Source organism: Myotis myotis, unplaced genomic scaffold, assembly GCF_014108235.1.
Source record: "Myotis myotis isolate mMyoMyo1 unplaced genomic scaffold, mMyoMyo1.p scaffold_m19_p_1, whole genome shotgun sequence".
Taxonomy (NCBI): Eukaryota; Metazoa; Chordata; class Mammalia; order Chiroptera; family Vespertilionidae; genus Myotis; species Myotis myotis.
The window spans coordinates 112,741,838-112,769,429 of record NW_023416313.1 but is presented as its reverse complement, the minus strand read 5'-3'; the positions used below and the strand labels follow the sequence as shown (position 1 = coordinate 112,769,429).

Sequence of the window (27,592 nt, the reverse complement as noted above, 5' to 3'; positions counted from 1 at the left end):
CCTGCACAAGCCCTGACCAGGGCCTGGGTAGGGGAGGAGCCTGCAACCAAGGTACGTGCCCTTGACCAGAGTCAAACCCGGGACCCTTTGGTCCGCAGGCTGACACTCTATCCACTGAGCCAAACCGGCTAGGGCAGTGGTTGGCAAACCGCAGCTCGCGAGCCACATGCGGCTCTTTGGCCCCTTGAGTGTGGCTCTTCCACAAAATACCATGTGCAGGCGTGCATATACAGTGTGATTGAAACTTCATGGCCCATGTGCAGAAGTTGGTTTTTGGCCTGGACGAGTCTATTTTGAAGAAGTGGCGTTAGAAGAAGCGGGGGGTGTCAGTCAGTCGGGCGACGGGATAGGCAAGCATGGGGGAGGTGCGCGCAATTCATGAATGAGTTGAGGATGGAAGAGTTGGAAGGGGTCGACCTCAGTGAATGTACCTCAATCAGAGTGAGGACGTTTTTAGCAAAGGCCAGCTTAGGAGTACCCTAATTAAGTTAATAACAATGTACCTACCTATATAGTTTAAGTTTAAAAAATTTGGCTCTCAAAAGAAATTTCAATCGTTGTACTGTTGATATTTGGCTCTGTTGACTAATGAGTTTGCTGACCACTGGGCTAGGGCACTTTATTATTTCTTTTAGAGCAAGGATACTGGTGGGAAATCTCTTGGGTCTTGCTTTTATTATTTTGTTTTAATATGTCTATTTCATCTTCATTATTGAAGAACATTTTTGTTGTATATAGAACTCCAGGTTGGCAATTAGTTTCCTTTAGTATTTTGAGTGATATCATTTGTTATTCTATCTTGTGGCTTCCATTACTTCTGTTGTGAAATTATTTGTTGATGTGGATACAGCAGAGAATATCCTTTACTCTCTGATGTATGTTTCTTTGAAAGTCCAATCAACATATGTTAAATCTTCTAACTCACTCCATCTTAAAATTTCTTAACTGCTTTCTCTGTTCTTCTTTTTCTTTGGAATGCATTCTACAAATTCCACTAGCCTACTTCCCAATTTACTGATTTTTTTTTCTTTTTTCTTTTTCTAACACTTATATTTCAAATTATTCCAATCAAAGGCAGATACAGACTATGTGGAGACTGAAGCATCTATAACTTTATTGTCTCTTTTTTTTAACATGAATACAAAATTGTGAATATAAAACACTATTACATTTCTGAGCTTCAAATAGGCCCCAATGATTCTCCTTTATATTGTATCTGATTGGCTGTTAAATCTCTTAAGTTTTAAAAATTTTTATTGATTTTTTCACTTATAGAACTTCCTTTGGTTTCCTTTCAGATCTGCTGGATCACTTTTTAAAATTTCTTCTTTGCTCCATATATTTTCAACCTTGTCTTTTATATCATGAAATATACTAGGCATAGTCATTTTATAATCTACTAGAGGCCCAATGCATGAAGATTCATGCAAGAATAGGCCTTCTATCCCCTAGCTGCTGGCACCACCTTCACTCGGGGTGAAGCCGCCTTTCCGCCTTTGCTCTGGCCCAGAGCTGCCTTTCCACATTCCCACACTGCCCAGAGGCCTTGAGCGGCTGGGGTGGTGTGGAACGCCTGCATTGTCACCATGGCGACAACGCAAGCATCCCGCCCGCCCTGCCCCCAGCCGCTTGGCACATGCGCACTGCCCACAGGCCCGCCATCTTTGTCAGGTTAATTTGCATACTCACTCCTGATTGGCTGGTGGGTGTCGTGAGGGACGGTCAATTTACATCTTTCTCTTTTATTAGTGTAGATGAATGATAATGCAAAAATCTAAAGTATTCATGGGCTGATTTTTTCCTGCTAGTTCTTGTATATGGTGCTTTATTTCCTAGTGTGCTTGGTTATTTGTATGTGTGTTAGTCATCGTTCTTAAAAATTATTCATGGGGCCCTGGCCTGTGTGGCTCATGTACTGAGGGGTTGCTGGTTTGATTCCCGGTCAGGGCACATGCCAGGGTTCCAGGCTCAGTCCCCAGTAGGGGACATGCAGAAGGCAACTAATGGATGTTTCACTCTTACACAGTTTCTCTTTCTTTCCCTCTCCCTTCCTCTCTCTAAACATCAATTTAAAAAAATATTATCCATGGGGATTCTCTGAGATAGGATGAAAGCAACTTTCTCCAGAGAGGAGGTGCATTTGGTTTTCCCAAGCATCTAGAGAATGTAACGTTTAAACTTAGAAATTATTTATTTATTTTTAATTTCTTTATTGATTAAGTTATTACATATGTGTCCTTATTCCCACATTACCCCCCATCCCCCCATTCATGCCCTCACCCCCCTGTTGTCTGTGTCCATTCGTTAGGCCTATATGCTTGCATATAAGTCCTTTGGTTGATCTCTCCCCCTTACCCCCACCCTCCCCTACCTTCCCTCTGAGGTTTGACGGTCTGATCGATGCTTCTCTGTCTTTGGATCTGTTTTAAACTGCCCGTATATTATGAATTCAGGCTGAAAATCTATTAAAAAACTGACTTTTGGTTATAACTTCTTAAAGACAACATTGCCACTTTTCTGCTCAAGCCAAGGCAACTTTCCTTGTAAAACCTTGAGAGTGGGAAGAGAAAGAAAGGTTTATTTCTGATAACCCTTACCTTGATGGTGTAGCCATTTGGGTTCTAGCATAATCTTGGGAAGATCTCAATTTATATTCACCATTTTAGATGGGGTCCTGGGCTGTGATTTCTATCATTCCATTTTTGTAGCTAAAAGTCTCAAAATTTAAGTTTCCCTGAAATGCCTTGAGGATAAACATAGTCTGTGTGCTCACATTCTCAATGTTCTTTTCCCCATAGAGCTTAACTTAGTAATTTTGTCATATAGTGTCATCTCTTCAATACTTTTATGGAGCTTTTAAAAGTTTTGTCCAGCACTTTTAGTTGTTTTTAATGGTCAAAACAATCTAACTCATCATTTTCATAAAGCAAGTCCAATATCTCAATGAAAAGTTTCAAATTGTACAAACATACACAGAGTAAAACTTGAAAACCACTTTCAACTACTCCACCACCATTTCAACATCCACACCCATCCAGGTGTTTATTTTTTTTAGTTTCCTTTTTATGCTTCTGTATACATATTTAATTTGTTGCTTTTTATAATAGCAGTGGGTCATAACAAGTATTGTTTTATGCCTTATTTATTTAATTAACTGTCTGCCTCTGGATTATTTCATGCCAGAACAGACCTACCTTAATCTATATATACCTTAATCTATAATGTAGGTAGTATCATTGTAGGTAGTCTCATGTAGATACTACATCCATAGTATAAAAGTATCATGGTTTATTTAGTTTTCCCTATCATTAGGCATTTAGTTACTTTCCAAAGTTGGGTTACTACAAACAATAAAGCAATGGCAACCTTGTACATATATCATTCATGCCAATACATATGCATTACAATGAGTTATATTCGTAGTACTAGAACTTCTGCATTCAGAAATAAGAGAGATACTGCCAAACTACCTCCTCCAAGTTATACTTTTGCTAACAGTAGAGTGTACATTTCCCTGAATACTAATAAATCCTTGACATTATTGGTTTAAAATTTTTAATCAATCTCATTGGCAAAAAATGATATCTCATTATTTTATTTCCCTACTTACAAGTTAATTTGATCTTTTCTTATGTTATTTGGCCATTTGTATGCTTATGAATTCTCTATTTATAGACTTTGATTTAATTTCCCATCATGTTGGCTGTCTTTTTCTTACTAAATTTATAGAACTTCTTTCAAAATTTGTTAAATATGTTGAAAATATATTCTCCCTGTATGCTAATGTCTTTTATTTATTTATTTTTATTTTATTTTATTTTATTTTTTTATTGCTTAAAGTAATACAAAGGGTATTACATATGTGTCCATTTTTCCCCCCCGCCCTAGACAGTCCCCTAGCCTCCCCTATCCCCCAGTGTCTTATGTCCATTGGTTATGCTTATATGCATGCATACAAGTCCTTTGGTCGATCTCTTACCTCCCTACCTCCTGTCCCCCAACCCTCCCCGGCCTTCCCGCTGCAGTTTGACAATCTGTTCGAGGCAGCTCTGCCTCTGTATCTATTATTGTTCAAAAGTTTATAATGGCTTATGTCTTTTGACCTAATTATATATGGCTTTTATTATAAAAAACTTTTAAATTTTTATGAGCAAAATGTGTTAAACTTTATGGAAGTATTAGAAAGTATAGTAGAGTAGTTTTTAAAATTTGGGATAATGAATGCCTTCCTAAGATACAAATTCATCTTGTTTGTTTTATTGCGTACTCTCATTAAGATTTTTCATTGGGAATTAGTAAATTTGCGATTTAATTTGAATACATTTGCATATTTTACTATTAAATCTTAGAAATCATTAAATGCACATCTCTCCGTTTCTTACTTTTTTTATTCCTAATTTCACTGTTTGCTTCATTGTTACCGTGTGTCAGATGAATTTCCTGGTGTTTTATAGTTTTTATTGTTTGAATAAATAGTATACTTTTCTAATACTATTTTCGATAGTTTATTAATGTAATGAGGAAATGTTAATTATTTTTGTATGCTGAAGTGGTGTCTGACCTCCTTGCACATTTTGACTGGTTCAAAGACATTTAATAGTTGAGCTCTTAGAATTTAATTAGAAAATTATCTTTATAAAGAGTGAATTTTTGCTTTTACTAGAAAACTTCATTTTTCAATTTCTTCTTTCTTTAAAAATTACTGTTATATTTATGAATTTATTTTATTTCATTTTATTTTGGTATTTTCTAGCTTCTTGAATTAAAAGCGTCATTCATTAATTTATAATCTTCATTTTCTAATAAACATATTAATGATATATAATTTCCTCTCAGTACACTTTTAGCCCCATCTCATAGATTTTGACATATAGTATTTTTGTCAAATTCATTTATTTGTGACTTATGACTTTGGTTTTATTTTTTAAAATATTTTTTAAATAGATTTTTAGAGAAAGAAGGAGGGAGAGGGAGATAGAGAAACTCTGATGTGAGAGTGAAACATGGCTGCTTCCTGCAAGGCTCCTACAGGAAGATTGAACCTACACCCTAGGAATGCGCCCTGACCAAAAATTGAATTCACAACCTTTCAGTGCAAGAGATAATGCCCAACCGACTGAGCCACACCGGCCAGGGCGACTTCGGTTCTATTTTATTCTTTAACCCAAAAAGGTTATTTTCTGAAACCCTTTTTTAATAACTATAATAAGAAGAGAAACAAAAATGAAAATAGAGCAAAAGCCAAAAAGATAATTTGAGCACTACATACAGATATACAGAAAAAGCAAGCATCTGCATACTTTGAAACCTTAGGGTCCTCACTTCAACTTATAGGGATAATCATTTAAAAGAACACACAATTTAAATTACACTAGAATATCTCTGAAATGCATGTTCTATTTCTCACAAAATGAAGCATTTTATGCAATTGTTCTATACATTTTTACTTTCTACAACACATTAAAGACTGTTTTATATCTAAATCTCTATTTTTAGAGTTGCAATTGGTCCTCTATTGATGGACATTTAGTGAGTTTTCATATTTTTCCTATTATAAACACTGGTTGCAATAAAATTTCCTTGGACACATACATTTGTGCACATGTAGAAAATATTATCTGCATAATATTCCTTTAAGTGAAATCACTAAGTCAAAGGGCATGTACTTAAAAATTTGTTAGGTATTGCTAAACTGTGAAAAAATTGCCTCAATTTTCATTAACACCAGTACTGTATATAAATCCTGTTTCACTATCAAACTTCTAGTCTTTCTCCACAAAGTTATCTTATTGTTTAAAATTTTCATGTCTATAAATTTGATTGAGCTTAACATCTTTTTTAAAATTTAAAGACATTTCATATTTTGCGTTCTGGGAATTTGCTTCTGCTGTTTCTTTGTTTTTCCAATTCCAACTGGATACTTTTTGCCTCATTATTTATTATAGTATAACTAGAGGCCCGGTGCACAAAAAATTTGTGCACTCGGGGGAGCGGGGGGGTCTCTCAGCCCGGCCTGTGCCCTCTCGCAGTCTGGGACCCCTCGGGAGATAACGACCTGCTGGCTTAGGCTGGCTCCCGGGTGGCAGAGGGCAGGCCCAATCCCTAGGTGCAGCCCCTGGTCGGGCTCAGAGCAGGGCCGATTGGGAGGTTGTGATGCCACCCTCAGTCACGCTCAGGGTAGGGCCGATTGGGGGGTTGGGGCACCGCCCCCTGTCACACTCAAGGAAGGGTCGATGGGGAGGTTGCGGCGCCACCCCGTCACACACAGAGCAGGGCCAATCAGGGGGTTGGGGCGCTGCGCCCTGTCATGCAGAGAGCAGGGCCCATCAGTGGGTTGGGGAGCTTCCCCCGTCACGCACAGAGCACGGCGGATCAGGGGGTTGGGGCGCTGCCCTCTATCACCCACAGAGCAGGGCCGATCAGGGGGTTGGGGCGCCGCCACTCTCACACTCAGGGCAGGGCCGATGGGGAGGTTATGGCTCTACCCCATCACACACAGAACAGGGCCCGTGGGGTGGGGGGGTTGGGGCGCCGCCCTCTATCACCCACAGAGCAGGGCCGATCAGGGGGTTGGGGCGCTGCCACTCTCACACTCAGGGCAGGGCCGATGGGGAGGTTATGGCTCTACCCTGTCACACACAGAGCCGCAGGGCGATCAGGAGGTTGGGGAGCTCCCCCCTATCAGGCACAGAGCAGGGCCGATAGGGAGGTTGTGGCCCCGCCCCCTGTCACACACAGAGCCACAGGGTGATCAGGGGGTCTGGGCGCTGCCCCCGTCACGCTGATCCCGGTGCCGGGAGACCTCTCAGCTCCGCTGATCCAGGTGCTGGGAGGCATATTACCCTTTTACTATATAGATTAGAGGCCTGATGCATGGGTGGGGGCTGGTTGGTTTGCCCTGAAGGGTGTCCCGGATCAGGGTGGCGGTCCCCACTGGGGTGCCTTGGCCAGCCTGGATGAGGGGATGATGGCTGTTTGCAGCTGGTCACACACCCTTCAGGGTGGGGGGTCCCCACTGGGGTGCCTGGCCAGTCTGGGTGAGGGGCTGAGGGCTGTTTTCAGGCTGGGACTGAAGCTCCCAAATGCTCCTTTTTTTATTTTTTTTATTTTTATTCTGAGCCAGCTTTAGCTCTGAGGCTCCAGCTCTTAGGCCTCCGCTGCTGAAAGTAGGTAATCGAAACAATGTATAACTCCAGCTCTGACTCCAGCTCTGAGATCCCAGCTCACTGAAAGTTGGTTTCTGGGGGTTTTTTTTTTAGCTTCTATATTTGTTAAAATGTTTCAAACTGCAGGCTCAGAGGCCTGCAAGGCAGGCAGGGAATGTTGGTTTCCTCCATCACTGAAGCAAGCAAGCCTCATGTTAGTTTCAAGTTGCCTGGCTGCCGGCCGCCATCTTGGCTGACAGTTAATTTGCATATCTCCCTGATTAGCCAATGGGAAGGGTAGCGGTTGTAAGCCAATTACCATGTTTCTCTTTTATTAGATTAGATTCCCTTTGGGCTTAATAAATGTTCAATTTTTTTCCAAACTATTTCTTAGGTGTTTGAATAGTCTTTTTTTGTTTGTTTGTTTTTTAATGAATTGGGAATAATTTTTAAATACAGGTTGGGGAAAAAGTAGATTTACAGAAGTTTGTATAGGAAATAATACAATAATTAATAATAATACAACAATAGGCTGGCCAGTGTGGCTCAGTGGTTGAGCATTGACCTGATTTACTAAGAGGTCCCTGATTCGATTCCTGGTCAGGGCACATGCCCGGGTTGCGGGCTTGATCCCCAGCAATGGAGTATGCAGGTAGCAGCTGATTGATGTTGATGCATCAATGTTTCTATTGCTCTCTCCCTCTCCCTTTCTCTTTGTCTAAAATCAATAAAACATATCTATACTAATAAAAGGGTAATATGCTAATTAGGGTGGATGTCTTCCAGACGCCCTTCCAGATGTCCTTCCTGACAAAGCCGCAGTGGCTGTGAGGGCCGAGGCGCAGCTGCAAAGGGCGCAGGCTCGGGCAGCTGTGGGTGGCTGCGAAGAGCCCAGGCTCAAGCTGACAGTGCGGCAGCAGCAGGGTTATGAGGGCAAAGCCTTCCCCTGATCCGCCAGGTCGCCTCACACAGAGGGAGGCCAGACTGCGGCTTAGGCTGGGGGCTGAGGCAGAGGTAGTTAGGGGCAATCAGGCAGGCAGGCAGGCATGCAGGCAGGCAAGCAGTTAGGAGCCAGCGGTCCCGGATTGTGAGAGGGATGTCCGAATGCCAGTTTAGGACCGATCCCACAGGACATCCCCCAAGGGGTTCCAGATTGGAGAGGGTGCAGGCCAGGCTGAGGGACCCACCCCCTGTGCATGAATTTCATGCACTGGGCCTCTAGTTAAAAATAAAGCACAACAATAAACTCTGTTTTGTGTACTCACAACTATAAACCTAATTTTGTCCCAACCTGTATATTTATTTGATAAAATGTGTTAACTGAGTTATTCAAATCCTATTATTCTTTTTTATTTTGGTTTATTTGATCTACTGATCAAACAGATTAATATTTACCACAATAACTGAGACTTTAACAGTGTATACTTGAATTTCTCTTTCTTTTTTGGTAATAATATTTTTTATTGATTTCGGAGATGAAGAGAGGGAGAGAGAGAAACACCAATGATGAGAGAGAACCACTGATCGGTTACTTCCTGCATGGTCCCTACTGGCAATCGAGTCCACAACCCAGGCATATGCCCTGACTGGGAATTGAATTGTGACCTCCTGCTTCATAAGTATGTACTCAACCACTGAGCCACACTGGCCAGGCTATACTTGTATTTCTTAATATTTAGAAGCTGTTATCTTTGTTAAATTAAGTTTAACATTATTATCTTTTTTGGTGGATTGTAGTTTTGGTGTCATGAATTCTATTATCACTAATATTAATATACCTGTATTTGTTTGTTGTGGTGGTCAGCATTTGCTTGTTATTATTTTCCATTCCTTTATTTCAATCTTTATATATTGCTTTCTTTAGGGGTATCTCTCAAAAACAACATGTAACCCAATTTTTACTCCAATCTGAGAGCCACTATCTATTAATAGGATAATTTCATTCATTAATATTTATTGTGATAACTGACATTTTCCTGTTTTAATTCCTTTCCTGCTTTTTGTTGATCAGTGTTTTTTTCCCCCTTTTAGTGATTTAGAAATTATACAGCTTTTGTTTTTCTAATGATAGCCCTTAAAAATTTAAAACACACAGTTAAACACATATTTTTCCATCTATTTCTGGTGTTAATTAATACCTATTATTTCTCCTAAGCAGGGAAAGAAACCTGACAAGTTTAAGTTCCTTTTGTTTAGAATTTTCTTGGATTTTAATCCTCAGGTTATTAAATTTTTTTACATCATGCATTAATATTTTTAGACAACTATAATTTTTACTGGTTTATTTCCCTATCATTTCTTAAATTCATTGCTTCCTATTTGTTGCATTCACTGTCAATTTTGTAGCCTTATCTCCCTCAGTATTTGTTTCTCAGAGTGGTTCTATAGGTTTTCAATGGGATTTTGATTCCACCAATTAGATACACTTGGATTAAGTAAGAACTGAGCTAAGTGGGGAAGTACAGGTAGCACATAAGATACCTGTTTTGTTGGTGTAAATTACATCAGGGGTTCTGGAGCAGGGAGTGGGAAACCTCCTGATTACCAGTGTAATTCAAATGGTATGATCCTGGAACCCACAGCTGGGACAACAGTCTCCTGATCACCCAGCTCCCTGATTGTAGCAAAGGTGGCAGTTCCTTTGGTGGGCTGGCCCAGTCTAGAGACTGTTTTTCCAACCTTTGTAATGATTTTGTAGACAACTAATTCCTTTTATATTAATCATTTTCTACATTACTCTAGTCAGAGTGAATTCTCTTATAACTGAATCATGACTGGCAGACCATCCTTGACTTTTCTCCATCCATCTCTGCCACATCCTGTCAGTGAGTGTATTCAGTCAGATACATCTCTTCTAAATATTTTTCAAATTATCCTCTTCTGCAGCCTCACTGTCTTAGTTCAGGCCGTCGTAATCTCTCTCCAGTACTATATACTAGCCTCTTTATTGGTCTCCATTCCTTCCATCCATGTCTGCTCAAATAGCAGCCTTTCTAGAACATAAATCTAACCAAATGATTGTTGGGCTTAATTACAAAGCACAAGTTTTCACTTTTGTTTTGTATGGACTGCAAGACTCCTCAAAATCAGACCATAGTTGATTTTTCTAGCTTCATTTCCTATCACTATTCACAATCATCTCATGCTCCAATTATACTGAACTATCTCCAATTCCTTGTGCCTCTGCAGATCTCTTTCCAGCATACCCTCTATCTGAAATACTCCTACTGATTCTTAAAAAACTAGGTAAAATGTTACCTCTTTTGTGACACCTTCCCTAATGTTCTTCCAAAATGTTGTTAGTCTCTCCTATGCTCCCATGGACCTCTTACAGCACCTGAAACATCTATATATATAAAAGCCAAGTGACTGGAACGACAGGTCGCTATGATGCGCACTGTGAGGAGATCTTTCTAGCTTCATTTCCTATCACTATTCACAATCATTCCATGCTCCTCCCCAACCTTCTGTGGCCCCTCCCCCCAGCCGGCCCCACCCTTCATTGACTCACCCCCCCATTGGGGGGCGGGGCCTGCTGGCCAACCTCCCACAACCCCTCCCCCTGCCAGCCGTGCCCTGATCAGCCCTCATTGGGGCAGGCTGGCTGGCCTCCACTTGTGCATGAATTCACATCTGGCGCCTAGTTTTATTATAATTGCTTATCTATATCTTTAACTTATTAGCTTATAACCACATAAGAGTGAGGACTTTGTCTTATTCATCTTTATGTCCCCAACACTTTGAATAGGGCCAACCACAAAACAAACAGGATAATTGTCTGTGAGATGTATAAATGGCAGAGTGAAGAGGTGTGTGGAATCTATTCCTTTTTCTAGTACAACAGTAATTCTATGAAAATGATAGAAATTAAAGGTTACCTGGCATCACCCAGAATTGAAATCACACGGTAATGGGGTAACTCAGAAGATGCTACATGAGCTAGGATTCCAAAGAGTCTTTCAGCCATTATCATATCGTTCTGTGTCACCTGAAGATATACAATGGAGATGGTTCAGAAATGACACTGTCTCTTAGCTTCATACAACATTCCAAAGAAATGCCCAGATTAAGTATTTTCTTTTTAGCCCAGGAAACTACATTGTCCTGGGCTAGAAGAAGAGAGTTCTCATTGACATTTCATTTTCTTCCCTGAGCTTAATTAGAAGATGTACAAAAGTGGCTTATGGTGACAGAGGATGACTACAAGTTGAGTTTGCATTGACTTATAAGGTATATTTCCTGAGAATTATACTGAGGCACCTTAGATTCTTAATGACTTTTTTAGAAATCCTATAGCTTTTTGAGGTAGAATGATGTAGGGGGAAATTACTAAGTGTCAATGAAATAGATTCATTTCAATAATGTTTCAAAGGTACAACAAGGTGTTGTTCAGACCTTGCTCTTATAAGCATAATTTTGTCCCTGCCTAAGAGTTAGAACACTGGATTAGCAAGGATACTCCTGTTCATTCTGAAGTTATGTCCACCTTTCACACTACAAGGATTAACTTGTCACAGATATTCCCTGTGATGGTTCACTCAGATATTAACCTAAGCCAGCAGGTGGTCATCCCCTGAGGGGTCCCAGACTGCGAGAGGGCACAGGACGGGCTGAGGGACTCCCCCTCCCCGCTGACTGCACAAATTTTTGTGCACTGGGCCTCTAGTATATATATAAAAGCCTAAGTGACCGTTATGACCAGTTGACCAAACGACCGGTTGACTGGTCACTGTGATGATGCACTGACCACCAGGGGGCAGACGCTCAATGCAGGAGCTGCCCCTGGTGGTCAATGTGCTCCCACAGCCAACCTCCCATGGCCAGCCAACCTCCCGTGGTCCCTCCCTCCAGCGGCTAGCCCTGATCGCTGGCCAGGCCAAGGGACCCCACCCATGCACGAATTTATGCACTGGGCCTCTAGTTGGTATATAAAAATGCCATCAATTTCTGAATGTTGATTTTTTTATACTACTACTTTTCCAAATTCATTTATTAAATCCAGTAGTTTTTTGTGGAGTCTTTAGGTTTTTCTATGTATAATATCTGCATGCATTTTATTTTTTCTTCTTGTTTTATTGCTGTGGCTAGGACTTATAGTACTATCTATAATAATAAAAGCATAATATGCTAACTAGACCGGACAGCTGAACGACCTTCTGGACGTCCTTCCAGACGACCTTCCGGATGAAGCTGGGGCTGTGAGGGCCAAGGCAAGTCACTGCAGCTGGGAGGGCTGAGCCCCTTGCATGAATTTTGTGCATCGGGCCTCTAGCGTTGAATAAGAGTGGTGAAAGTATACATTCCTATCTTATTCTTGTTCTTAATGGAAACGTGTTCAGTTTTTTGCCTATTGAATATGATATTGGCTGTAGATTTGTTATATATGGTCTTCATTATGTTGAGGTATGATCCTTCTGTTCCCACTTTGCTGAGAGTTTTTATCAAGCACCAAAAATGGGTGCTGGATTTTTGGAATGCTTTTTCTGTGTCTATTGATATGATCATGTGATTTTTATCCTTCATTTTGTTATGTGATGTATCACATTTCTTGATTTGCAAATATTGTACCAGCTTTTCATCCCTCCAATAAATCCCACTTGGTCATCATGTATGATTTTTTTAATGTATTGCTGGACCCAATATACTAATGTTTTGTTGAGGATTTTAGCATATATGTTTATCTGGGGTATTATCTTGTCGATCTCTTTCCTTGTAGTGTCTTTATCTGATTTTGGAGTTAGGATAATGCCGGCTTCATCAAGAAACAAAGAGAGAGGACCCAAATAAATAAAATCAGAAATGAAAGAAGTGAAGTAACAACTGACACCATAGAAATACAAAGGATTGTAAGAAAATATTATGAATAACTATATGCCAACAAACTGGACAACTTGGGTGAAATGGAAAAATTCCTAGAAACATACAACTTCCAAAACTCAATCAGGAAGAATCAGAAAACCGGAATAGGCCAATAACAACTAAAAAACCTGAAGCAGTAATAAAACTCCCAGAAAATAAAAGTCCTGGACTGGACAGCTTCATAGGTGAGCTGGTTACCAAACATTCAAAAAAAGAACTAACACCTATCCTCCTCAAGCTATTCCAAAAGATTCAAAAGGAAGACAGACTTGCTTAGACTTTCATAGTTATTGAGGCTGTTTCTCCCACATACCCTCCTTGTAGCTGACAGCTAAGTTGTGTGGTCTAATACAGTCACCTAGTGGTCAGTGCAGGCCACTACTCCATCTTTTCTTCTTGATGTTCATAATTCAATTTAACTCTACCTCAAGCAGTATCATCCTCTCTTCCACAAAGAGAAGTAGAAATATCATAACACATTACTATCTATTGTCAAGGATGAGTAAGCAGCTTTATTTTACGTCTTTTATTAAAGGGTCAAATATCTCTGGCCTTGACATTTTTGGAACTTTAAATCAGAATAAATCATATTGGTTCTTTCTCATTCTTTTCTATTTTCTATAATTATAGTATACTATTCCTTTGTAGTTCTATAATAAATTATTACATTTCTAGTAGTGATCCATTACTGGGTAAATATACTTACTATTTAGAGTTAAAGGGTTAATCAGGCTAACAGTTTAGCTACTAATGAGAGAGAATTACTCACCCACAGCCAAAATAGTCATTCTACTTCCAGTTCACGGTGGACTAGAAGTAGCTTTGGAAACTTTGGACTAAATATTAGGTCTGACCAGGGATTCACAACCTATGTGGGGAAGTACCAAGAGGGTATACAAGGGTATACAAGACTGAACCAAATCTCTTAAGAACTAGCTAGAGAAATTAATAGTTACCGAAGTTTCCAGATTTGCCCTTATCTTCAACAGATGGCTGACACTGTGGTCATGGGCCTACCCTGGCTGATGCAAATTTCACAAGACTCTTATATAATGGCCCAGAGACCCCCAGACTCCTAATAGTATGCTGGATTTGTGGAGTTCTGGGCCAGAGCTATTTGTAGTGTATCAGCTGCAGGGAAATACAGTGTCTGTTACTACCTGCCAACAAAGTTGATTACAATTGATTTTACAAGAAGAGGTCCTCTGAATTTTAAGAGATAGTCACAATAAAACTTACAGTGCATTAAAGAATTTTTTTCCTTTGGAAGATTTAAATTTACTTCAGGAATTTCTCAGTAGAAGGAGGAGCATAATTTCTCTCTTTTCTTCCTAAATAATATTTAAAGAGAACATGGTCTTTGGATAGCTGGGGGAATGCCCTTGTGACTAGCTTAGGAGAATCAATCTGAAAAACAACTTTTCATTATTAACTTTCCAGTTACTCAGGCTCCAGGCCTGAGCTATAAAAATGCAAATATGCCACATGCAGCTCTTAGAAACTATTAAAAACGCAGTCCAGACATTTATTTATGCTTGTTTTATTTCCTATATTTCTCTAATTTTTTATTTCTCTTTTATCTTTCCTCCTTGATTATTTCTCCTCCTCCTCCCTTCTTTTATAATCACTCTTATTCCCTGTATATATTCTCTCTTTTCCCCATTTTGCTCTTAACCTTCCTCTTCCACAACCTTTACTAGTTGACATTTGGGTATTATTTCCCTATCCCCTGTTGCATGCCTGGCAGTCTACAAAGCACTTTTACAATACAGAGGTCATGAGAGATTCCAGAATGGTGGTGGAGTAAGTAGAAGCTACACTGACACTATCCCAGAAACAAACTGGAAATAAAACTAAAATACAGAGAACCACCCTGAAAATTCAATTGAAGACTAGCTGGAGAGAACCCTGATAACCAAGGACAGAAAGTGGAGACCACATAGAGACTAGGAGGAAATGCGGAGGTGCGAGAAGGCTGGCCAGGCTCCCATAGATAGCAGCTGAAGTTCCAGATGGTTAGCTCAGCTGTGGAGAACTCCGGGGTCCTAAAACCCAAGCTGGGCTCCCCAGCCCAGAGCACCAGAATTTAGAAAGGTGCCCACACAATATCTGGCTGTGAAAAGCAGCAGGGTTACTGTCTGCCAGTGAGAGACTGCTGGAATGCAGGCTCACACTTACAGGTCCAATGCACAAAATTTCGTGTGCAGCCATTCATCCTGGGCTCTTGCAGAGGGAGGGCAGAGTGGACTGGAGCTGTGTGAGCAGAAACCAGGAACGGGGGCTCTGGGAATGGAGCTCAGTGGGCAGCCACCCCGGGTTCCTATGCTGAGTCATTTCCTCACTCTGCAGAGGAAATCTTTCTCCTGCAGATCCAGGCAATTTTTGCCTGGGGGAAGGCAGTTTCCCCCACTCTTGGAAGACCTGTCCACCCTCCCTGTGGTTGATAGCCTGAGGCTAATCAGGGCTGATAACAATCAGACTGCAGGTGGAGGCTGGTCTCTGGAGGCTTTGAGTCTTTGCCTGATCTTATCCCTGGACTGGGGCTAGGAAAAGCAGACCTTGGTGCACATCTTGGACCTATCCAAAGGCACTCAGGCCCAGCAGAGGCAGCCACAAGCTGTGGATTGCTGACAGCCCCAAACAGGGTACTCAGGGCCAGTCTGAAATAGATTGGGAGGAGTACACAAGCCCAAACAGAAAGCCAAATGGGAGACAAAAAAAAAAAAAAAAAAAGCCCCAAACAAAAGAATAAGAGAATTCTCCAGAAGAAGAATTAAATGGAGATAAGAAATTTACTAGACATAGAATTAAGAGTAATGATGGCAAAGATACTTAACAGCATGAAAAAAAGATATCTACACTAATAAAAGACAAACATGCAAATTGATGGTACCTTCACTGTGCCTTAAGCTATGCCACCAGCCAATCAGAGCGACTATATGCAAATTAACCCAACCAAGATGGCGGCCGGCAGCCACGGAGCTGGAGCAAGCAGGAGACTTGGTTGCCCCAATGATGGAGGAAGCCAAGCTTCCCGCCTGTCGTGGCAGCTCTGAGCTCCACTCAAAACAACAAAGTTTCAATAATAGAAGGTAAATAAACCCCAGATACCTGCTTTTAGCTGGCTGTGGCCACGGAGCTGGAGCGAGAAGGAGGCGTGGGTTGCCCCTGGCGATTGAGGAAGCCAAGCTTCCCTCCCGCCTGCCCTGGCCGGCTCTGAGCTCCTCTCAAGGCTACAAAGTTTCAATTATAGAAGGTAAATAAATCCCAGAATAAAAAATAAAAAAAGGAGAGGCTGAAAGCTTCCATCGCCGGGGGGTGGGGGGGCTTGGCCAGCCTGAAAATGGCCCTTAGCCCCTCACCCAGACTGGCCAGACACCCCAGTGGGGACCCCCTGCCCTAAAGGGGGTGTGGCCAGCCTGAAAACAGCCATCATCCCCTCACCCAGGATGGCCAGGAACCCCAGTGGGACCCCCACCCTTATCCAGGACACCCTTCAGGGAAAACCAGCCAGCCCCAACCCGTGCACCAGGCCTCTATCCTATATAATAAAAGGTAATATGCAAATTGACCCTAAAAGCGGAATGACTGGGAATGACTGGTCACTATGACACACACTGGCCACCAGGGGGCAGATGCTCAATGAGGAGCTGCCCCCTGGTGGTCAGTGCACTCCCACAGGGGGAGCTCTGCTCAGCCACAAGCCAGGCTGATGACTGCCAGCACAGCGGTGGTGGCGGGAGCCTCTCCCACCTCCTCAGCAGCACTAAGGATGTCCAACTGCAGCTTAGGTCTGCTCCCTGCTGGTAAATGGACATCCCCCAAGGGCTGCCAGGCTGCCAGAGGGATGTCTGACTGCCAGCTTGGGCCCGATCCCCCAGGGAGTGGGCCTAAGCCAGCAGGTGGTCATCTCCTGAGTGGTCCAAGACTGTGAGAGGGCACAGGCCGGGCTGAGGGACCCCCCCCCTCCGAGTGCACAAATTTTTGTGCACCGGGCCTCTAGTAGTAACTATAAAGAATGACACAGCACTAATAAAGAACACAGTGGAAGGAATATACAGCAGATTAGGGGTAGCTGAGGATCAGATCAGTGAATAAGGAGATAGGGTAGAAAAAAATCATTCAATCAGAGAAGCAAAAAGAAAAAACAATTAAAACACAGAAGGACAGTTTAATGAAGCTGTGGGCCAACATGAAACCTAACAATATTTGCATACCAGATGCAGTGTAGAAGAAAGTGAACAAGGAATAGAGAACATGTATAAAGAAATAATGGCAGAAATTCTCTAACCTGGTGAAGGAAAAAGCCACACAGATTGAGGAGGCACAGAGAGTCCCATGCAAGAAGAACCCAAACAGCACTAGCTGGCTTGGTGAAGTGGATAGAGCATCGGCTACAGACTGAAGGGTCACAGGTTTGATTCCAGTCAAGGGCACAAGTCTGGGTTGTGAGCTCTATCCCCAGTGGGCATGCAGGAAGCAGCCCATCAATGATTCTCTCATCACTGATGTTTCTATCTCTCTCTCCCTCTCCCTTCCACTCTGAAATCAATAAAAAATATATATATATTTTTTTTAAAAAGAAGAACCCAAACAGGCCCATGCCCAGACACATCAGATTTAAAATGTCAAAAATTAGAGACAAAGAGAGAATCTTAAAGGCAGCAAGAGAAAAGTAATTTATTACCTACAAAGGAGCTCCCATAAGGCTTTCAGTGGATTTCTCATCAGAAGTATTCAAGGTAATGAAAAGCAAGAATCTGAAACCAAGATTACTACATCCAGCAAGGCTATCATTCAAAATAGATGATGAAAAATAAGCTTCCCAGACAAAAAAAGGCTAAAGGAGTCTGTCACCACCAAACCAGCACTGCAAGAAATGCTAAAGGGATTGCTGTAATGAGAAGAAAAAAAATAGTGAAACATAGGCATAAAGAATTAAAATGGTAATAAGTAAGTACCTATCAATAATAACCTTAAATTTAAATGGATTAAATGCTATTAACAATAACCTTAAATTTAAATGGATTAAATGCTCCAATCAAAAGATATAGGGTAGACGAATGGGTACTAAAACATAATCCAAATATATGCTGTCTATAAGAGACCTACCTCAGAACAAAAGACTCACACAGGGTGAGAGTGAAGGGATGAAAAAAATTTTTCCATGAAAATAGAAACAAACAAAAGCTGGGATGGCAATATTTATATCTGACAACAAAATACACTCACATTGAAGGCCATCACAAGAGACAATAAAGATCACTACATAATATTAAAGGGATCAATCCAACAAGAGGTTATAACCCTGGTAAACATATATGCACTCAATAGAGGAGCACTTAAATATATAAAAAAATATTTTGGAGAACTTTAAGGGAGAGATTGACAGCAATACAGTCGTAGCAGGGTATTTTAACACTCTGCTAACTTCACTGGATAGATCTTCCAGACAAAAAATCAACAAGGAAGCAGATACTCTAAATAACACACTATATCAGATAGATTTAATTGACATTTATAGAACATTTCACCCAAAGCTGTAGAGTATACGTTCCTCTCAAGTATACATGGGTCATTCTCAAAGACAGACCACATGTTAGGATGCAAAAATAAGTCTTTACAAGTTTAAGAAGATTAAAATCATATCAAGCATCTTTTAAGATCATAATGGAATGAAACAAGAATTTAACTGCAGTAAAAACACTCAAAAAATTCAAAGACAGGGATGCTAAATAGCATTTTATTAAACAATGAATGGGTTACCAATGAGATCAAGAAAGAAAGCAATAACTTCCTGGAAACAAATGAAAATGAACACATAACAACCCAAAATCTATGGGACACAGCAGAGGTAGTCATGAGAGAGAAGTTCATAGCACTACAGGCATACCTCAAAAAACAAAAAAACGTAATAAACTTTTTAACCCTACAACTTAACTAATTAGAAAGGGAACAACAAGAAAAGCCCAGATAAATACAAGGAAGGAAATAATAAAGATTAGAGCAAAAATAAGTGACATAGAGACTAAAAAAACAATAATAATAATCAATGAAACCAAGACCTGGTTCTTTGAAAAGATAAACAAGATTGATAAATAAAGATTTTTTGATAAGTAAAGATTTTCAAATAAATAAAATTAGAAACAAAGGTGATGGAGTAACAACTGACACCACAGAAATACAAAGAATTGTAAGAAAATACTATGAACAACTATATGTCAACAAGTAGCTAGACAATGTGGGTGAATTGAAAAAAGTCCTAAAAATATACAATCTTCCAAAACTGAATGAAGCAGAATCAGAAAACCTGAATAGGTCAATAACAACTGATGAAACAAAAGCAACAATAAAAAAAATCCCAGTAAACAAAAGCGCTGGTCCAGATGGCTTCACTGGGGAGTTTTATTAAACCTTCAAAGAAGAACTAACACTTATTCTCCTCAAACTAATCCAAAAAAATGCAAGAGGAAGGAATACTGCCAAGCCCTTTTTATGAGGCCAGCATTATCCTAATTCCAAAACCAGATAAAGACACTATGAAGAAAGAACTACATGCTTATATCCATGATGAACACAGATGCTAAAATCTTCAACAAAATATTAGCAAATCACATCCAGCAATACATTAAAAAGATCATACACCATGAGCAAGTAGCATTTATTCCAGGCATGCAAGCATGGTACAATATTCACAAGTCAATAAACATGATACATGACATAAATAAATTAAAAGATAAAAATCACATCATTATATCAATAGAAGTAGAAGTACTCAATAAAATCCAACACCTATCTATCTATCTATCTATCTATCTAGATATATTTATAAAAAATCATATGCAAATTGACCTGACAGCAGAACGACCAGTTGCTATAATGTGCACTGACCACCAGGGGGCAGACACTCAATGCAGGAGCTTCCCTCAGCCCACAGGCTCCGCTTGCCTGATGGGGAATGGGGAACCAGGGGTTGGTTGGCAGCAGACACGGGTGGCAGGGGGTGGAGTTGGCAGCCAGAGAAGATCGGCCCTGATCGCAGGCCAGGCCTAGGGACCCTACCCATGCACAAATTTCATGCTCCAGGCCTCTAGTTTTTTCTTACAAAAACTGTCAGCAAAGTGGAAATAGAGGGGTCATATCTCAAAAGCCATATATGAAAAACCTACAAGCCAACATCATACTTAATGGATAAAACTGAAAACATTTCCCCTAAGAACAGGAACAAGACAGGGCTGTCCACTTTCACCACTCTTATTCCACATAGTACTGGAAGTCTTAGCCACAGTGATCAGACAAGAAGAAAACATAAAAGGCATCCAAACTTGAAAGGAGGAAGTAAAACTGTCATTATTTGCAGATGACATGATACTATACATAGAAAATCCTAAAAACTCCACCAAAAATCTACTAGATTTAATAAATGAATTAAGAAATGTAGCAGGATACAAAATTAATACCCCAAAATCCATGACATTTTTATACACTAATAATGAGCTGTCAGAAAGAGAATCTAAACACACAATCCCATTTACCATTGCAACAAAAAAAATTAAGATATTAAGAAATAAACTTAACTAAGGAGGTAAAAGACTTGTACTTAGAAAACTAGAGGACGTTGAAAAAAGAGTTAAAGAAGATATAAACAAGTAGGAGAATATAACATGTTCATGGATTGATAGAATTAACATCATTAAAATGTGCATACTACCCAAAGCAACCTACAGATTCAATGCAATCCCTATTAAAATACCAACAGCATATTTCACAGATCTAAAACAAATACTCCAAAATTTTATATGGAACGGGAAAAAAAAAAGACCCAGAATAACCACAGCAATATTGAGAAAGAAGAACAAAGCTGGAGGGATAACAATACCAGATTTCCAGTTATACTACAAAGCCACTGTAATCAAAACAGCCAGGTACTGGCACAAGAACAGGCATATAGATCAATGGAACAGAGCAGAGACTCCAGAAATTGACCCAAGCCATTATGCTCAATTAATATTTGATAAACGAGGCAAGAGCATACAATGGATTCATGACAGACTCTTCAATAAATGATGTTGGAAATATGTGAAAAAAATGAAATTAGACCAACTTACACCATACACAAGAATAAACTCAAAATGAATAAAAGACTTAAATGGAAGTTGTGAAACCATAAAAATCCAACAAGAAACCATAGGAAGCAAAATCTCAGACATCTCTCAGAGGAATATGTTTATGGATACATCTCCTAGGGCAAAGAAAACTAAGAAAAAAATAAACAATTGGGAATAACTCAAAATAAAAAGCTTCTGCCCAGCAAAAGAAACCAACAATAAAATGGAAAGGGAACACACTGTATGGGAGAGCATATTTGCCAATGACACATCTGATAAGTGGTTAATATCAAAACATACAAGGAACTCATACAACTTAACAAAAGGAAGACAAACAGTCCAATTAAAAAATGGGCAAATGACTTAGTTCTCCAAAGGTGGTAATTAGATGGCCAAGACACATATGAAAAATGCTCAAAGTCACAGATCATCAGAGATATGCAAATTAAAACGACAATGAAGTATCACGCCACACCTATCAGAATGGCTACCATCAACAAAGCAACAAATGACAAGTGCTGGGGAGGATATGGAGAAAAGAGAACCCTAGTACACTGCTGATGGGACTGTGGACTGGTGCAGCCATTATGGAAAACAGTATGGAGTTTCCTCAAAAATTAAATATGGAACTGCCATTTCGCCCAGTGATCCCACTTCTAGAAATAAATCCTAAGAGACTCGACCTACCAATCAGAAAGAACGTATGCTCCCCTATGTCCATAGCAGCACTATTTACAATAGCTAATACAGGCAGTCCTCAGGTTATGTCGGACTACTCAACATATGTTGTTTCGTGGTTACATAACCATCTCCCATTTATTTATAAAAAAAAAAGTTCCATCATTTCGATGTACGTACATATGTGCTTTATGTTTTTTACTAGAGGCCCAGTGCATGAAATTCATGCACGAGGGGGTGTGTGTGTCCCTCAGCCCAGCCTGCACCCTCTGCAATCTGGGACATTCCTCTCACAATCCAGGACTTCTGGCTCCCAACCACTTGCCTGCCTGCCTGATTGCCCCTAACCGCTTTTGCCTGCCAGCCTGATCACCCCCTAACCACTCCCCTGCCAGCCTGTTCGATGCCTAACTGCTCCCTTGCCGGCCCAATTGCCCCCAACTGCCCTCCCCTGCTGGCCTGGTCGCCCCCAACTGCCCTCCCCTGTTGGCCCAGTTGCCTCTAACTGCCCTCCTCTGCCAGCCCGGTCATGCCCAACTGCCCTCCCTTGCAGGCCTGATCCCTCCCAACTGCCCTCCCCTGCAGGCCTGGTGACCACAACTGCCCTCCCCTGTCGGCCATCTTTGACCACATGGGGGTGGCCATCTTATGTATTGGAGTGATGGTCAATTTGCATATTACCTCTTTATTATATAGGATTATTTATTTACCACAGGTCAGGAATTGTTTTCTTTTAATTTTTTTTTTTTTTACTGTTTCACTTCATTACTGCTGTGTATGTGCTCCATGTGAGTGACGTGGGTGCTTGTGTAGGTGGGTTCCGACTTATGGCGATTATGTTGCGCCGTAGGAACGGCTCTCTGACGTAACCCGAGAACCTGCTGTATATGGAAACAGCCATGAATGGATGGAAAAGCTGTGGTACATTTGTACCATGGAATACTATGCAGCAGTAAAAAAAGAAGAATCTCTTACCCTTTGACACAACATGGAGGGACCTGGAGAGTATTATGCTAAGTGGAATAAGCCAGTGAGAGAAAGACAAATATCACATGATCTCATTCATATAATGAACAAAATAAACTGATAAACCAATAGATCCAGAGACACAGAAGCACGGAACAGACTGTGGAATCTCAGAGGGAAGGCGGGGGTGGATGGGTGGGTGGGAAGAGATCAACCAAAGAACTTGTATGCATAATGCATAACCTATGAACACAGACAATAGTGTGGTGAAGGCCTGGTGCGGGGTGACGGGGGCTAGAAGAGGTCAATGGGGGGGGGGGGACATGTGTAATACTTTTAACAATAATGATTTAGTTAAAAAAAAATACAAAGATCATGAATGGAGAGAGATAGAAACTATGATGAGAGAGAAACATCATCGATTTCAGCGGTTCTCAACCTGTGGGTCGCGACCCCTGAAAATACATCCTGCATATCAGATATTTACATTACGATTCATAACAGTAGCAAAATTACAGTTATAAAGTAGCAACAAAAATAATTTTATGGTTGGGGGTCACCACCACATGAGGACCTGTGTTAAAGGGTCGCGGCATTAGGAAGGCTGAGAACCACTGGATTAGATGAATCTTGCATGCCCACTCCTGGATATCAAGCCCAAGAGTTGGGCATGTGCCCTGACTGGGAATCAAACCAGTGACCTCTTGGTTCATGGGTCAGTGCTCAACCACTGAGCCACACAGCTGGGCTTCTTTTTTTTTTTTTTTTAAACTGTCAACCTACCAACTTTTTACATCTCTGAATGCTTACAAACAATAGTAAAAGTATTTACTATTCATCATGACCTGGTTACTACTTTATTTTCAAAATTGTCTAGTGCTTTAGAAGATTTAGGATAAATAGTTTTTAGCTTTTTGACATTTTAACTGTCAAGATTTGGGGAAAAACAACTACAATATTTCTCAAAAGTTCCAACATGGTTACTTAAATTCCTGACCACTTGTATGACCATTTCCCTTAAAAACGAACCCTTTCGTTACACAGTGACTTAGTGTTAGGCTTACCTCTGTCCCATTTATTTTCTGCATATTAAAATGGCTCAGCCTAAATAGTACATAGTATTTCCAGAGTGTAAAATTGACAACTGGATTTCCTTGAGGATCAATTGTCAACTGGTCAACACGATGGAGTTGTGCTAATGCGTTAAACTGTTGTAGCATTGCCAGATTTGTTTCCTTGAATTTAAGGTGCTGCAATAATAAAACACACACAAAAAAGCTGACCATTAAATTTAACCATCTTAAAATAGTTACATTTAAACTTCACTAATTATTTCCTAAATATAAAATCTGTAAACTTTAGGCTTAGATAATATGTTTTCAATTACATTAAGTCAACTGAATCTACTAAACCTTACCTACCTTTAATCCAGGGGTTCTCAACCTGTGGGTCGCGACCCCTTTGGCAGTCGAAAGACCCTTTCACAGGGGTCGCCTAAGGCCATCCTGCATATCAGATATTTATATTACGATTCATAACAGTAGCAATATTACAGTTATGAAGTAGCAACAAAAATAATTTTATGGTTGGGTCACAACATGAGGAACTGCATTTAAAGGGCTAGAAGCTTGAGAACCACTGCTTAATCCATTTAATACATCATTGATGAACTCCATTAATCCATCCAATATTGGATTCAAAATGATTTCTATTTTGCAAAGGATATCTCCCCATTTATTAACAAACTAAGATCCTTAAAAATTACATAAACACAATAACTCATTACAATGAATTGTATATACTTTTTGCTAAAATAAAAACTACAAAGAAATCATTAATATTAAAATTTTAAGAATTTTATAAATGCAGGGTTCACAATGCTTCTGAGAGAACTAGCTAGGTGTTATACCTGCATCTTGCCAATTACTGTGCAGGCTAGTTAAACTGGCTACAGGAACATCAAGTCACAAAAACTGAAAGGCTCATGTAGGTGTTCTGTCTGTGAAATTGGATGTTCTTTTCTAAACCTACTATCTTCACTTCTATCTATCTTATTTAGGGAGACTGATATGGGGAAAAACAGCTTATCAAAGGCCTAACAGAATAACATAACAATAATAACTCAAGAAAGAATGCATATAAATGACAGTTTCTGCAAATGCATACCAATAAATAATACAATAATACCATAACTGGAAAAGGCTAACTCTCAAAGTAATCATTTTATATGTTGCTAGGGGACTACTGTGAACATTATGTTAAAATGTACATGTCCCAATAACACCAGGTACAATAAATGAATATATAATATATGGTCAGGTGAGGTCCTGTTGAACGCTTCTTTACAAAGTAGAAATAAACAATTTGAATAAAATTATACTAGTTCTTTATACTTCATACAGAATCATTTTCTAGACAGATAATTTCCAATATTAACTGAAAGCTGCAAGGGCATTTATAAATAATAATTTAAATCCCAGGTCCATAAAATTAACACAAAGCTTAGTCTCCCTGCCAGATAGAAACTCCATAAATAATAGTTAAAAACAGGTATTTAGCCTAAACATACAAGTCATGACTGAGAATGATTCAAATAGACTACTAAAAGTAAGAATTTACCAGAGAATTAGGGAACTTCATCTTCAATTTGGGAAGCACTTGGACGATTTCATCAAATTCTATGAAAGTGAAGGACACTGTTGTCACCATTCCTGCTGTTTGAATGCTCCAATTCCGATCTAGAGATTCCAGTGCTCCTGAGCCATACAGGGAAAGCGTGTCCCCATCCACATCAACAAGGTGCGTGTCTGTGACAGATAAGGCTTGTAAAGCATTGGTGAGTACTGAGTCCAGAGACCTGGAAAAGCCAACATACAATTTTAAATGATAGTCTTATCGTGCAAAGTAAATAACAGACTATAATGACCTGTTGGAAAAGGTATTTAAAATTCTATATTCACTTTTTCATTTAAATAATTAAACCCAGAGTACCAAAGACTAAATTTCAATAGAATATCTAAAAGTTTTAGATCATCTAGTCATATATATTTTATTTTTATTGTTGACACTATTACAGATGTTCCATTTTCTCCCACCCCCTTTGCCTGCCTCCACCCAGTCCCCACCCCTTTTTCCCTCTGGCCATCACCACACTGTTGTCAGTGTCTATGGGTTATGGATATATGTTCTTTGACTAATTCCTTTGAGTTCTACCCTCCTCCCCACTTCTAGTCATATACAGGGTGTCCCAAAAAATGTATATACACTTTAACAGCTGATAGATAAATTTTGAAAATGCAATGTACTTTAACAAACACTGCCTTTATAATTATTCAAAATGTGTATATACATTTTTTGGGACACCCTATATTTTAATTCAAAAAGAAGCACATGTGCATTAAAAAATAACACCTTTAAACCAAAATGTTTTCTGTCAATGAAAAATAATTGATATTCGATTTAGTTTTAAAGCAATCCATTTAATGTATCATAGATGTTTTCATGGCAATATAAATAGATTTTTGTAATCATTAAAGTATTCCACTGTCCAGCTGAAAAAAAACACACACACACACACATTTTACAAAACACTATTTTTATACCAAGAACCATATAATATCCTATCCTATATAGTAAAAGGCTAATATGCAAATAGACCAAATGGTGGAACTGGAACCAAAACAACTGAACAACCGGTCGCTATGATGTGCGCTGACCACCAGGGGGTGTGCGCGGAACATGGTGGACGTCGGCCGTGGCAAGATAGTGGAGCAAGTGAGCCGGGGCACACCCACAGCCGGCACCGAAGCTGCGGCTCACACCCACTGCCTATAGCAGCCTCGCAGCCCACACAGTTCCTTTCAAGGTGCATGAATTCATGCACTGGGCCCCTAGTAAAAATATTTATAAAACACTTGGTAAGACATAAAATAACTCTTAACAATAGTTAATCTCCCAGAAGTTGGGTTAAAAGGTAACTTTCTATTTTTGAATACTTGTTTAAAATTTTGCATGTGTATGCCACATTTATAAGCAGTAAAATTAATCAAGATTTCTTCCCCATTTTGAAATAAGAAATGATGAAAAATAATCCATTACTTATATAATGTGTAGACATACACAATCACCTCACATACACTACTCAATATGAAAGTTGTTACTATTTTCAAAGTAGGAGCCACATTTTCTATAAAGGTTACTTAAAGGATAGTCAGAGAAGAAAAGAAATAGCTTGATTCAACTCAAATGTCCTGTTTTTTCCAGTCTCAAAACTGAAACAATGTTTGGCTTCTGTTCCATGTGTTTTCATTCTGGCACTTTTACTTTCAGATTTGCCCTTACTAATATTAGTGCTTTGCTCCCCTTTGTGCTTCTATGGACTTTTGCACACTCCTCCAATAAATCACTTCTCATACTGCACCATAATTGCATTTCTGCAATTTTGTCACCTCTATCAGATAGTGAGTTCCTCAAGGCTAAAGACTACATTTTTTTTTTTCATATTTGGGGGTCTGGGGACTAGTAATGGGCTTTTCACAATGTATATTGGATAAATGCATTATTAAAGACCTTAAAAATTTGTATAATGGTGCTGTTGCACGATAAAGCTAAAAAACCATTACCCTGTTGGTTTATCAAGTTTTACTAGACTTATGTGAACGTATATCAGAGCCACCAGTGATTTTCAACCTTTTTCATCTCCTGGCACATATAAATTTATTACTAAAACTTGGCAGCACACGAAAAAGTATATATATTTTTTCCAAACTGGTTAGGACTTCCTCCAAAGATAATGACTGGATATCAGTCCTTTGCAGATGCAGCTACTACTAAGAG

The 27,592-nt window shown here is 39.8% G+C and overlaps 1 protein-coding gene across 5 annotated transcripts in view; it reads right to left on the bottom strand.

Annotated features, from left to right (window-relative positions):
* LRRC49 (leucine rich repeat containing 49) overlaps positions 1-27,592 on the bottom strand; it is a 205,067-nt gene that overhangs the window by 13,269 nt on the left and 164,206 nt on the right. For all 5 annotated transcript variants that reach the window (XM_036347684.1, XM_036347647.1, XM_036347658.1 and 2 more), the window contains 3 exons: positions 25,376-25,613; positions 23,821-24,006; positions 11,024-11,133 (listed from right to left, as the gene is read on the bottom strand). In XM_036347684.1, the coding sequence (XP_036203577.1) occupies positions 11,024-11,133; positions 23,821-24,006; positions 25,376-25,613 (534 nt within the window). The remainder of the gene's footprint in view (positions 1-11,023; positions 11,134-23,820; positions 24,007-25,375; positions 25,614-27,592) is intronic.